We start from the raw sequence: 13,572 nt of genomic DNA on the forward strand, positions 1-13,572 counted from the left end.
TAGAGAGCCAGGGAAGAGCAGGCTCCCCACCCCTGTTGGATCATAAGAGAGCAGAGGGCTTGGGGAAGGAAACAATAACAAAGTCAGTGGGTCTCTGGCATCATTCCCAAGAATACAGTTGACAAACAGCGTCATTTTGGTGAGCAGGACGTGTGCTTCTGTTTGAGAAGAGTCTTCAGTGAGTGTGAAGGTATCTACAGAGAAGGAAGGATGGTCTTGTGGGTAAGGCACTGGACAGGTCCTAGCTCTGCCACTGGTTTCCTGTGTGATCTCAGGCAGGTCACTTTATCTCATGGGCCTCAGTTTCTCTTCTGTAAAATGGGAATAATGTTACCCTACCTTGCAGGGATGTTACTTATGTGAGGTGCTTAGCGTCTATAATGAAGGTGGCAATGTATGAACATAGGCTGAAGAGGGAGCAGCCTCTGTGGGAGTGGATCTCAACTGGGAAAGTGAATTTGGGCTGGAGAGGGACTTAATGTCTTCTGGGCAATAATCGCACTTCATAGAATCATAGAAATGTAGGGCTGGAAGGGACCTCGAGAAGTCACCTAATCCAGACCCCTGAGCTGAGGCAGGAGCTAGAGAACCTGGACCATCCCTGACAGGTGTTTGTCCAACCTGTTCATAAGAACCTCCAGTGATGGAGATTCCACAGCCTCCCTTGGAAGCCCATTCCAGAGCTTAACTACCTGTATAGTTAGGTTAGATACTAGGAAAATCTTTCTAAGTGTCCTTTGCTGCAGATTAAGCTCATAATTTCTTGTCCTACCTTCGGTGGACATGAAGAACAATTGATCACAGTCCTCTTTATAACAAGCCTTAACATATCTGAAGACTTCCTACGATACCTTTTGATTTCACTCTCCTATTGTGGTCATATGTACTGTGCTCTGTCACTTTTTCTTAGTGGGTACTACATTCAAAGTACTTTGAGCACTTTTATCAAATGTACAGTACAGCATAGACTTGTAATGTGAAGATCAACTGCACCTACTTGAAAACAAATGTAACACGCCAGAGACAGAACACATTTCAAACGTTTTTTAATTCATTATTAGCGGTTCCCTAGAAATTCTGAAGGGCCCATACAGGGAGAGTTTAAATAATTCAGCTGCCAATCGCTGACCTCCAGAAGAATTAGCCACTTGGGATTTAGCTTCTGAATGTCACTTGACTTTGATTTATGGTTTGTGAAGGTTCTTGTGATCAATGCAGCAATCCTCAGAATTGCGTGTCCAACCAGCACAAATTCAGCAACACAGAGCAGTAACAATCCCTGAGCCTCTCCAAGCTGCAGATGAGCTCCTAGTCTCCTCTGAGGGGGCAGACGGGTGTTCTCGTTTGCTGGCTGACGGCATCAACGTCACTTGGGAAAGCCGAGCTAACGGCTCCTCCCAGCGCTGAGCCAGGAACATCCACATGGGGCCTTTCTCATAACATGCCCAGACATGTGCTGCTGGGTTATGAGCACTCCAGAGCTACTGCAATAATTGAGAAGATAATGGATGAGACTGTGAAAAGGAAAATAGAGCTCTTCACACCTGGCAAGCAGGGTCTCGCAAAGCAGATGACTGTGCCTAATGGAGCATCCTGGGTGCTTATAATAGATTGGACAGCTCTAATTTGTTCTAGCTGTACTGGGAGGAGGCAGGAAGCAGGTGTATTTGGGGTTGATGCCTTGAGCCTGGTGTGTGTATGTGTGTGTGTAGCTCCAGGACTTTGCACCATTTGCATATAAAAAGAATTGGATGCAAATTGTTGCACTGCTTGATGAAGCAAATCAGTCCCCCCTTCCCACCCAGGAATAAATGTTCTGTGCAACAATATACAACATCACTGGTCCAGGGGCGGAACCTGGATACTCTAAGTATCAGTGATCGGGACGCAGAATTGAGTGTGTATGAAAACCAGTAGGAAATGGGATTCTAACTTCCAGTGCAGATGCCTCCTGTCTGTTATAATTGCGTCTTCTCCCTTCCCTTCAGCTTGTGTCCATTACTTTTAAGGAGTCATTTGGCTCATCCATTATGTCTTTCATTCTCTCGCTCTGGCCATCTCTCTTGCTGTCTGTTTTGTTTCGAAGCTCCAACAGCAAGGACACATCACAATCCCTGTTCTTCAGAAATAATTAGTTCCTACCACTGAATGGGCCTGCAGCGATTTCCGCTCCCCCAAAATAGCTTTGTAATTGTTAAAGCACCAGACACCATTTTCTGTACTCTGCAGAAGTGCTGTGGAGAGTGGCCGGGCTTGCTTATCCCCATGGTTGTGCCTTGGTCCTGATCTAAGTAGCAATCTTTGTTGTTTGTGTTGCAGGAGCTAGCAGAGGCCCCAGGCAGTACTGGGATCTCATTGTGCTAGGGGCTGTACATATATCTAATAAAAACACAGTCTGTGCCTCAGAGAACTTACCGTCTCAGAACCAGCGGCTTGGTCCTACTCCTGACATAGTGTTGCCATGGGTCAAATCTGATCCCAGCACACAGCCTGGAGAACTTGAAGGCAGACCTGATCCACTGCCAACTCGACGGGGGGGCACACCGACTATTCAAAGACACTGAACAGCAAGTCAATAAGTACATTTTAGTCGTTAGTTTTTGAAAGCCTTGATTTTCTGAACGTTGCTCAGTTTCCTTTCTCATTTCTGGTGCCTGTTGAGTCCACCAGCACCCAGGCTGATCCTCCGACAGAAAAACGGGATCTGTGAAAGAGTCGTTTTCACCCTTCACAGAGAGCAGCGCTTGTTCCCAAGCTGAAAACTTGAGGTAGCCTGGACTTTGTCGATGATTTTTTTTTTTTTTTTGGTCTGAAAAAGCCAGTTCATCAAACCTGAAACTGTGGAAACATATTGGTTTTGATGAGCCTTGTGTCAGGCAGGGGTGGCAGATCCAGGATGTAATTTCTGGTGGAAGAGTGTGTGAGACTAGGATACCCAATAGCCCAGGGGTGAAGGATCTATCCTGGGGTACGTGAAACCCAGGTTCAAGTACCTCCTCTGACTGGTTTGGAGCAGGGATTTGAACCTGGGTCTCTCGCTGAGGTATATCCACCCAGCAGTTGGGATGAGTCATTGCCTGGAAGGAAGATAGACATGAGCTAGCACCTGGAAATAGCTCATGCTAGCTGCCTGAGTAGTGACCATGGGGTTGGGTGGAACTGTACTTGGGGGGGTGGGGCTAACAAACCCTCAAAGACACTTCCAGTGGTGCTCCCTGTAGGGCTGGTAACAGAGGCCTATGAGCTGGAATGCCAGTTCATTGGAATAATAACCCACAGGCAGTACTTGGCTCAATACCGGGGCTTTGTTCTCAGATCCCCTTTGAATGATTCAGTCAGTCACTCTGGGCCTGATCCAAAGCCCTTTGGTGCCTGTTTACGCCTTCACAAGGCACCAACTGATTGACTGTGGACCAAACTGCTGAGGAGGTGATGGATTCTCCATCTCCTGAGGTCTCCCGTTCCAAACTGGCTGCCTTTCTGGAAGAGAGGCGTCAGTCACATGCAAGTAATTGGCCTCAGTACAGGAGGAACTTGATGAAATTCTCCGGGCTTTGTTATACGAGATGTCAGACTGGATGATTTAATGATCCCCACTGGCCTTAAAGTCTATGAATCTATGAATTGAGCAAGCACTTACACATATGCATGACATAATGAAGTCCCATTGACTTCAACCTCACGTACTTAACATTAAACAGGTGCTTACGTGCCTTGCAGAACTGGGCCCTATATTGATGCACGTAGTGGCATGGAAATCCATAGCATTCATCAATGACATACAGATCTGAGCCCGTTTTTTAAAGCCTTCATAGTGAAACAATAGTAATAACTTCCCTAAATCAAAACAAACATGCGTTTGGTACCTTGATTGGTGAGCGAAGGACATGATTGTGCTTCCATACAAGGCAGTGGAACAACTCCCATTGACTTCGGTGGGGTAGGATTGAAACCTGAGAGCTGTGCTACTGGCTAGCAGTCCGTCCAGCTCCTCCCAGGAGCTAATTAGCACCAGGGCTGTCTCATTTCTCCCCAGCTGTCTGGCATATCTCTAGATCACTGCCTGCTTGTGGCAGCGGGGTCATCCCTTGGGATAATTAGGATGTAAAATTACAAGGGGGTTTCAGAACAGGAGCAAAAAATAGATACTGAGGGAAAGAACCATTTCACCTTAATGCCAAAACATGCGGAAGAACAGGGAGCCACTAAGACACAGCTGCAAACTAGCTGTGAATTAAGAGAAGCTTAGAAATCTGCCCGTGCAAGTGATCGGGGCGTAACACACTCTGAAAAATGCAAGCCTGAGCAAAGTCCGCTGGAGAAACAAACATGGGTGTCTGCCATGGACGTGCTCGAAAATGCTGGCAAAGCAAAACACAGCCACATGGGCGCAGGGGGAGGAATGCGCAGAACATCCCCTTTGGGTTTTTCTTTCAATGCCTGGCAGTGCACGTATCCTGCTTCTAAATCTTATTGTGGTGGAATGAACAGACTGGCTGGCATGGAGAGGTGGGAGGGGAACCCGGGGGAGGACACAGAGCCCCTCGCATGGAGGGGTGGGAGGGGAACCCAGGGGGGACACACAGATCTCCTGGCATGTGGTGGAAGGGAAGTAGGGGGCACACAGAGCCCCTACCAGGAGGCAGGGGGAGGGGAGTTGCAGGGAGTCCCAGAAATAGAAGGGGATGAGTGGAGGGATGCAAGGAGACATTGGTCTACATGCAATGAGCTGAGCGGCCAGAAGCTCTGCAGCGCGCAGCCCCCTAGTGGCAAGTTCTGCTCCCACGTCGCTCAGTTGCCAAGCTCACCTCAGGCACTAAGCAGCTGTAAATGGAAGGACAGATAGAAGAGACGGGAGGGGATGAGATCCAAAACTCCGCCCCTCACCAAACAACCCCCTGTCCTTTTCCCCATCTTTCCCGGTATTTTATTTCCTGTCTCTTTTGCACCCTGCCTGCTTTGCTCTTGAGTTGTGCATGCCCAACCGGACCATTTGGCCTTGGAGCACGTTTTCCAGGGTCTGCCTGGCTTTTTTCTACCATTAATAAACTTAATAAACATGGGAACGACTCAGCACAGAAATCTACAGGGCTGCATGATACGAAAATTCAAACTCAGGGAAATGTTTTAGTGCTGTGCCCGGGGAGCCGTTGAAAGTTGCATAAGTCGCAGTGTGCTGTGCTAAATATATACCCCATTATGTTATCTAAAAATCCTTTCTCCACCTTCCTTTCTCCATTCAACCCACCACAGTACCGAGACTGCCAGGCTCTGTTTAGTATGGCAGCCCGTCCGGAGTCATTTGGGATGACCACATGTGAATCCTTTTAATGTGCTGACTTCATAAACCCTCACCAGAGCCAGAAATTAAATGGATCCGTTTAGCTCTTCCACAGTAAAACGTCTCACCAATATTTTTCCATGTTATTTCTCTCCCCCTCTGACTTGTCTGAGTTTCATTATGGAGTTAAATTAATGAATACAAACAAAATAGCAAAAACCAAACCAACAGACCCATACTGTTCAGCTAAGGAAATCTTTCATATTTGGGCTAAGCGATAATGGACCAGATCCTTAAGCTGGTATCACCCCAGTGCCATAAATCGAGTGACACTGGTTTACGCTAGCTGGGAATCTGTCTCATTGACCTCAATGGAGCAACGTCAAGTTCCTTGCCAATTAACACCAGCTGGAGATCTCACCCACTGAAGGGACATTTGTATTTTTGGCTGCTGGTTCCTCTTAGATGGTTTTTTAACTTTGCGGCAACTTGAGCATTTCTTCCAACAGCTGCTCTGAACATAAACACCCAACGTGGCTACCTGGCGAGTTACTGAGTCTCTGCTTTGAGCAGGGGGTTGGACTAGATGACTTCCTGAGGTCTCTTCCAACCCTGATATTCTATGATTCTATGTAGCAAGCCAGGGTGTGAATCTACAGCGACCCTGCTACAGTGCAGCGAAAGTCCCGTAGTAACCAACCCTCAGTCTGGAACTTTCACTGCTCAGTAGCTGGGTCCACATGGGATGTTACCGCGGCAAGCCGGGGTGCTGTAGATTCACACCCTGGCTTGCCGTGGAGTAACTTGAGAGAAATTGCAGCGGGAAATATTTTTAGTGCGTTAACTTCTGCTTTGCAAGGACCCCAAATCATAGTTTAGGTGAGAGCAAAATAATTAACTGCCAAAAAAGAGTTGAAATAGTTTGAAATGGTTACAGAGCAAAATGGTAATTATTCTTTAATCATGATGGGAGTTGGCATGGATATTTCCGGAGACCACCCAATTAATATATTAACTCACTGAATCTGAGCATATTTAGCAGTTTTCCCCAGTCAGGCCCACAATGTTTATTTTAATTTCATTACCTGTCAAGTAAATTGCACAGGATGACAGCAGCTGATTCTGAGACAAGCTTATATAAGAAACAAACAAGTGGAATGTCAAGCAAACCTTTCCGAATCTATATAATTGGTTGCTTGTTCCAGGACAATCACAGAATATAGTTTAAATGGAAAGGTGCCTGATGAGCATTCAAATCATTTTGCAGCTGAAGCGAAACTGACATGTTTTTCGCTACCTGCGGAAGCTGTTATTCACCTGGGGAAGCTAAGTCAATTTCACTAGATGCAAAACCAGATTTTTAGCTCTTGTAAGCATCGCTTTTTCACTCCCCCCTCCCCTCTAATGTGCGTGTTTCGGTGCATATGGAACTACAGGTCAGCACTGCAGCCCAGCTGGCACTGTCAATTTGTTTCAATTTGAGCAGTGCCCATGCGGTCGCCAGAATTCGTAATTGCGACAGGAAGATCCTCGCAGGAGTAGCGGTCACACTGGTTTCGCTTCTGCTGCCAATCTAAAGCCCCTCATAAACACAATTAAACAGAAAACATCCTCGACAATCTTTCAGAACATGCTTTTTCATGTTTTCTGCTTTTATTTAAAAAAAAGAGCAATTTTTGGTTGTTCTCTTTTGGTTTTGTGGGAACGAAGGTGAATGGGGAAGAACAGACTGGGCTGTGTAAGGAGAGATGAGACATCTGTAACGTGGGGATAATAGTACCGACCTCCTTTTGGAAAGCGCTTTGAGATCTGCTGGTGGAAAGCTCTGTATAAGAGCTAGGTGGTGGTGGGGTGCTATGGGGGGCAGCCAGCACACCTATGGAATGGATAGTCCAGGGCTAAACATGGGGAAGGAATTCTTTGGCTGACCATTCAGCCCTGACTAGAGGCATGCAGTCTCTTGTTGTCCTTCTCAGTTGCTCTAATCCTGATTCATTGCCCACGGTCCTGTTTTAGCAAAACGCTTAAATGTGCTTCATTCCCAATGAAGCCAGTGGGACTTACCCATGTGCCTACAGTTACGCACGTGCATAAATTCTTTGCTGACTTCAGACTGAAGTGCATAATGATCACATCAGGTTTCATGAGGCAATGCTTCCATTCCTGCAGCCGGGGATGTGTGCTTGCCTAGTCTAGCTATCACACCTTATGCTGTGCTGCCTGACACAAGCTGCATTTTACAGTCCAGTCAGAGCAGAGTTGCATGGCAATGGCTCATGGCTCTCCCTCGGCCCCGAGACTGTGTAGCCCAGCTTGTGGACGCTCTGTGGATAATCACATGCCAGCTTCTGGGGAAGAACAGACAAACATGTAGGAGCAGTGACATCCAGGACTCCCAGCTCTACAGCACTGTAAACAAGCCAGTCCCCACCCCACTCTATTGACTGAACTTGCAGCGTAAGTGGTGAAGAACCTTTGTGTTGGCCCTCTGCACAGGGTGAATGCCGCCCTCCGTGCAGGACATGATTGAAACCGTGCAGCTGTTGTGGCATGTAGAAAGACATCTGCTTTTTCAGGCTACTGGCACTCGGAAAGACAAAAACATTTGAGAGTTATCAAAAGGCATACTTAGAATCTCTGCATTTTCCTTTCATTGTCACAGAGCCACAAAGTCTCCGACGACCACTGCAGAATAGAGAAATCAGGAATAACACAGTGGGTGGAACCAGTTCGCCCACTCGGAGCTCTGGTGTAACCAAAGGATGAGAGAGGGATTTCAGTCGAAAGGCATGTATAGGGATGTGCATATTTGATGGAGATTATCTAACATTTGTCAGCTAACTGAACTACACAGAGCAGCCCACGGAGAGAAATGCACAGAAAAATGTCTCATGCTGTATTATTATTTAGTGTGGCTGGTACAAAAGTAATATGTTGAAACCATTTAAATGCAAGGGGAATCATTCAGCAGATGACAGCCGTAAGAGAAGCAATTCTCTACTGCTATTCTAGAGAACTGGAGTATGGTATCAGTAGTCTTGCAGGGAAGTGAAACCATCACTCCCATAATAGAGCCCAGTTCTACCACCACAGGACCCAGGTCAGCATGATGTCTCACTTTAATCATGTGATTAATCAGACTACTCACTTATTTAAAGTGAAGCCCGTGCTTAAGTACCTTCCCGAATCAGGCCTACAATGTGACTTTGTTGGCTAAAGCCATATTACAGTGGGTCACTCCCATGAATGCAGTCTCTCATTTAAGTATTTGCAGGGTTGGGCCCTGATTGAACTGGGCAGGAAATGGTTTTCCCAGCCCCTGACATTTTCGAGAGATCAGGAAAAAAAATTCCCATCCAAACTTGGGATGAAAAGTCGAAAGCTCAAAAATTTCCGTGAACTAAAAATCGGGGGGGGGGGGGGGAATATTGGTTTGTGTCAAGCAAAACATTCACTTTGATTTCCGCCCTCCATTTATTTATGTACGCAGCTTAAATTTCTAAAGACAGTTTTTTGGAGGAGGAAGGCCAGAATTGTTTTGTTTTGAAATATCAAAATGTTTTGAAAGTTTTTTTTTTTTTTTTTTTTTTTTTTAACTTTCAGGTTGAAAATTGCATCCTGGCTGACCCTTTCCCATGAAAAGCTTCAGTTTCCATGAACTGGCATTTTTGACAAAAAAATGTTTTGTCGAAAATTTCTCAACTAGTTCTAACCCTGAGTCATATGGGTAGATGGCCATATGGTTTGTTTCTTTTTCTTGCTGACACTTCACCGTAGCCAATACTATGTCTCCCCCAAAGCTGCGATGTTTCTATGCAGTGCCTCGCCCCATTAAAGCAGCAGTCTGCAGTTCCAAGCGTAAAGGATCTGGCTGTCCCCTTAATTTGTGCTGGCTGAGAAGGTGACAGAATTAAACCACATGATGGTTACCAGGCTAGTCATCAACATGGAAATGAAGGCTTGTTAAAAATAAAATGATGCATGGATTTCAGAAAGTGATGCTTGATGTCAATAGGAGGTGCAGGTCACCTTGGAAAATCAGGCCCATGGAGGTGGGGGAAAGTTATTCCTTTAGCTCAAGTAGTAGAGGTTTGTGGTGGTCATCTGAAAGTCTGGTGTTCAAGCCCTGTTGATGTCCCATGGTGACAGGTGATATAATTTTGTTGTTGTTTTGCTGGCTTTCCCCCCAGTTTTCTTTATTTAAGAATGGTGTATTTGAGGCACACAGTGGGAACATATCCTTAAAAACAGGTTTTATAGTGGGAAAAAAATCATAATCCATCTGCTATGGAGTGACATGCAACAAAACACACTGCAGTCATTTATCACACACTCCAGTCTCTTCTATCATAACATCACAGGGTAGAAGTTTGAACCTTCATCTATAATGTGGGGAGAATGCTACTGCCCTTCCTTTGGAAAGCACATTGAGATGCAAAGAAATGTATCATTGTTTTCTCTTTAAATTCTTCTCCTTTGGCTGGCAAGGCAAAGCCTGTGGATGCAGTGCACTGTGGGATAAGTAGTGACATGTGTCTGTCATTGGCTAGGAGTAAGAGTCAATTTAAAGCAACATCATTGCCTTTCTTGAGGGCAAAAATTGGAGTCGTTTCCGTTGTAATGCCCCACTAGTGGAAATTCCTTCTGCATCCCATCTTTTGGCTCATGCAGGCAGTAAAATGCTGCCATTGGCCCCTCACCTAACTAAGGAATAATTTGTCTTAAATAACCTTTCCATGAAATGTCATTGGATTTGAATGGAGGATATTTGAGTGCTGCCTGGCATCAAATGGAGGTAAAGTAATGAGACGAATATCCCCGACACACACATAAAACGGGGCTGGCATTTGCAATTAATTGGACTTTAAGGAAAGCGTTCCTTTAATCTCCCGTATTCATTTTGGGAATCTGTCACTCTAAAACTTAATGGTGAGGGGGAGGGAAGGCAGGAAAACTTTTCTTCAATAAAAAATGTTTCAGAGTTTCTTGATGAGACCTGCCACACTTTGGTGTCAGAGAGTTTGAGAGAGAATGGCGATGAATTGTTGGCATTACAACAAATTACGCCAGCTTTATGTAATGGGAGAAATAAAAAGAGCAAATCATGAAAAGTGCATCTGCAGCGTGCCTATTCAACAGCACAGTACTAATGATACCAGGAAAATACTGAGCACTTTGTGCCACTCTAATCCTTTGATCTCTTTGAAATCCCATGTAATTTTCTTTTCAAAAACACTTATTCTTGCAAAGTGTTTTGCTGGCCTTTACAGAGGTTCAGGCTAGTTAGTCACTCTGTGAATCTGCTGTATCAAATCTAATCTTAATTCCATTCAGGTCTTTAATTAGAATGTGGGCAAAATGGAAGGAAAGGATATGGATGCATTCAGAGCAGGCAGACAGGTTGTTTCATAGAAAATCTAACCTACCCCTAGACTCCTCTTCATCAATTCAACTACATTGAAATGAAGGTGAGCCTACAAGAGTGGCTTAAGGGTATTTTGGATGCTGTAGGTTTGTCCATAACTGTTGGAGCTGAAGTGCTTTTTCTAATATCCCTGTAAGCTCAAAGCAACTTCTTCTGGAAGTAACAGGAACATCTGAAAATACCCTGAAAAGTGTAATGGCCATCGGGGAATTGGGAGTGATGATACAGAAATTACTCCTTGAGGTGGGTCAAACCCAGATCTTGGAAGCCAAGACCTTTCCAATCTTATGCCAGCTTCTGAAACACCTGGTTCTGACCACTGTCATAGACAGGATCCTGTGCTAGCTGGACCCCTGGTCTGACCCAGTCTGGCCGGTCTGACCTTCCTCTGGTGAATGCTGTTGTTTAAATATAGAACCCTAGAATAAAATTCGGGAGTCTCGGCTTTGTGACTTTAATTCTCAGGGAGAGTAGCAATCTCCACTGTTTCTGTTCAAACAGTAATGAGTCCGATTCGTACACAGGAGTACAGAAGCTTGCTGTGCCTACAGAGGCTGCAGCTCAGAAGAAGGTATGTTTTGAGCTCAAAGGTCTCATTCCTATCTAAAGGATAAGGAAGAGGTGAGGTTCAGGGCCACATCGGTTCTGCTAAACTCACCCCCCTGCTTTCATGGATTGCTGTTGGCGGCTAATCATTTTTTTCTCCGCAGTGCTATTACCATCTGGCCCCAGGATAGAAAATGAAGGCCTGGTCTACACTTAAAATTGAGGTTGGCATAGCTACTTGGTCACAGGTGTGAAAAATCCACACCCCTGAGCACTGTAACTTGCTGATCTGACTCCTGGTGTAGGTCAACAGAAGAATGCTTCCGTCAACCTAGCAACCATCGCTCAGGGAGGTGGTGTTCCTGCACCGACAGAAAAATCATTTCAATCAGTGTAGGCTGTGTCTACATGATGGGGTTATGCTGGCATAGCTCCAGCCCTGTAATGATGCCGGTGTATTCCCTGTAGTCTAGACATACCAAAGTCTTGTGCTGCGTCGAGTCCTTCTCAATTGTACAGCGCTGTCTACATGGGGGGGCTAGGTCAGTATAACTACATCGCTATGGGGTGTGGATTTTTCACTGCCCTGAGCAACGTCGTTATAGCGATTCAGGTTTGCAGTGTAGACCTGGCCTCAGGAAAGTTATTCCAGTTTGACTGAAGGTGTGAATTTGAAGTGCATTAGTTCACCTGCATTAAACCCCTGTATGGATGCTCTTCCGAATTAAAGTTTCCTGAATTTGGTTTAACTTAATTCACTTTCAAAGCGAATTAAGCTAAACTATATTCAGGCCACTGTAAATACTGAATAGGGGCATCCACCCAGGCATTTAATGTGGTTTAACTAATCCACTTTAAAAGTGAATTCAGATTAACTTTCCTAAGGCTAGGTCTACACTACCCGCCTGAATCGGCGGGTAGAAATCGACCTCTCGGGGATCGATTTATTGCGTCCCATCGGGACGCAACAATCGATCCCCGAATCGACACTCTTACTCCACCAGCGAAGGTGGGAGTAAGAGCCGTCAACAGGAAGCCGCGGAGGTCGATTTTGCCACCGTCCTTACAGCGGGGTAAGTCGGCTGCGATACGTCGAATTCAGCTACGCTATTCGCGTAGCTGAATTTGCGTATCTTAAATCGACCCCCCCCTGTAGTGAAGCCGTAGCCTGAGTGCCTCCATGTAGACACACTCTTATGCTAACACTGAGCGCTATGGATAATGCCACCTAAACGTTTTAAAGTTTAAAAAACACAAGTTTGTATTGTCCTGGTGAGGGATATAACCATTAGAGTAACGGGCAATGCTTAGGAGGGGCTGCTTTTAACAGGATATCTCTGCTCCCTATGTAGGGAACAGAAGGCTGCTAACCATTATGCAGATATTGCAGCAGTCAGAGGCACAGTTTTATTTTCATTGGCACCTCAGGTTTCTACAGCAGGGCTGAGCTGACATTTGGAAGCGAGCTCCTATTTAAAGGTTCATGATTATTTAACACCATGTGCTGCGGTGAGTCGGGAGCCTTGTCAGAGCAAATGTCAATGTTTGACGGACCCCCTCCGCCGCTCTGTTCGCTGGGTGTCTGACAGTGTGTTCTTTCCCCCTGCAGTACGGGATAAAGAAGAAGGAAGAAAGAGAAGCCGAGGCCCAGGCCGCGCTGGAAGCCAATGCCGAGGGGAGTCTGACGCGTCCAAAGAAGGCCATACCCCCCGGCTGTGGGGATGAGGAAGAGGAGGAAGAGGAGAGCATTCTAGACACAGTCATCAAATATCTACCTGGCCCTCTTCAAGACATGTTCAAGAAGTAACGGCTGCAGCCTGTTAGACTGTCATGAACAGTAAAGCAATGGATTTCTCATTTCTCCAATGAGAATTTACAATCTTGCCACACATCACACAACCCCACCCTCTTCCCCCACTCTAACCCCCCTCTCCAACCTCTCCCCTGGCCCCCTGAGATTCCATCCATTCCTATTTTGTACATAGTCACATCCAGTAGACGCCTCTGAATGGATGTAAGGATTAACGAGCTGCAGTCTACACAACTTTTATTATAAGCCATAGTACTATGTATGTTAAATAAGGCAACTGTACATTAAACAGAGCAAAGGAAAAGCCTCATGTTTGTTTCCATCCAAAGCAGGAGGAATGTTCACTAACAGTGAGCAGTGGCTTCTTTTATTTTCCTTAATTATTATTATAATTTTTAATATGATAGTTGATCAAGCCACCCTGGTTGTTCATTGTTGGGTACATCTCTTGTAGCAAGGGATGCCTCCATCTCCCATGGAAACAGACCTTTTCCGTTTTATTCCATAATC

At 45.6% G+C, this 13,572-nt stretch overlaps 1 protein-coding gene across 1 annotated transcript in view; it reads left to right on the forward strand.

Moving 5' to 3' along the window:
- CPLX1 (complexin 1) overlaps positions 1-13,059 on the forward strand; it is a 192,332-nt gene extending 179,273 nt beyond the window's left edge. The window contains exon 3 of the mRNA XM_065405931.1: positions 12,862-13,059. Within this exon, the coding sequence (XP_065262003.1) occupies positions 12,862-13,059 (198 nt within the window). The remainder of the gene's footprint in view (positions 1-12,861) is intronic.
- The last annotated feature ends 513 nt before the right edge of the window (positions 13,060-13,572 follow it).

The sequence above is a fragment of the Emys orbicularis genome, chromosome 6 (assembly GCF_028017835.1).
Source record: "Emys orbicularis isolate rEmyOrb1 chromosome 6, rEmyOrb1.hap1, whole genome shotgun sequence".
In the NCBI taxonomy this organism is placed as follows: Eukaryota; Metazoa; Chordata; order Testudines; family Emydidae; genus Emys; species Emys orbicularis.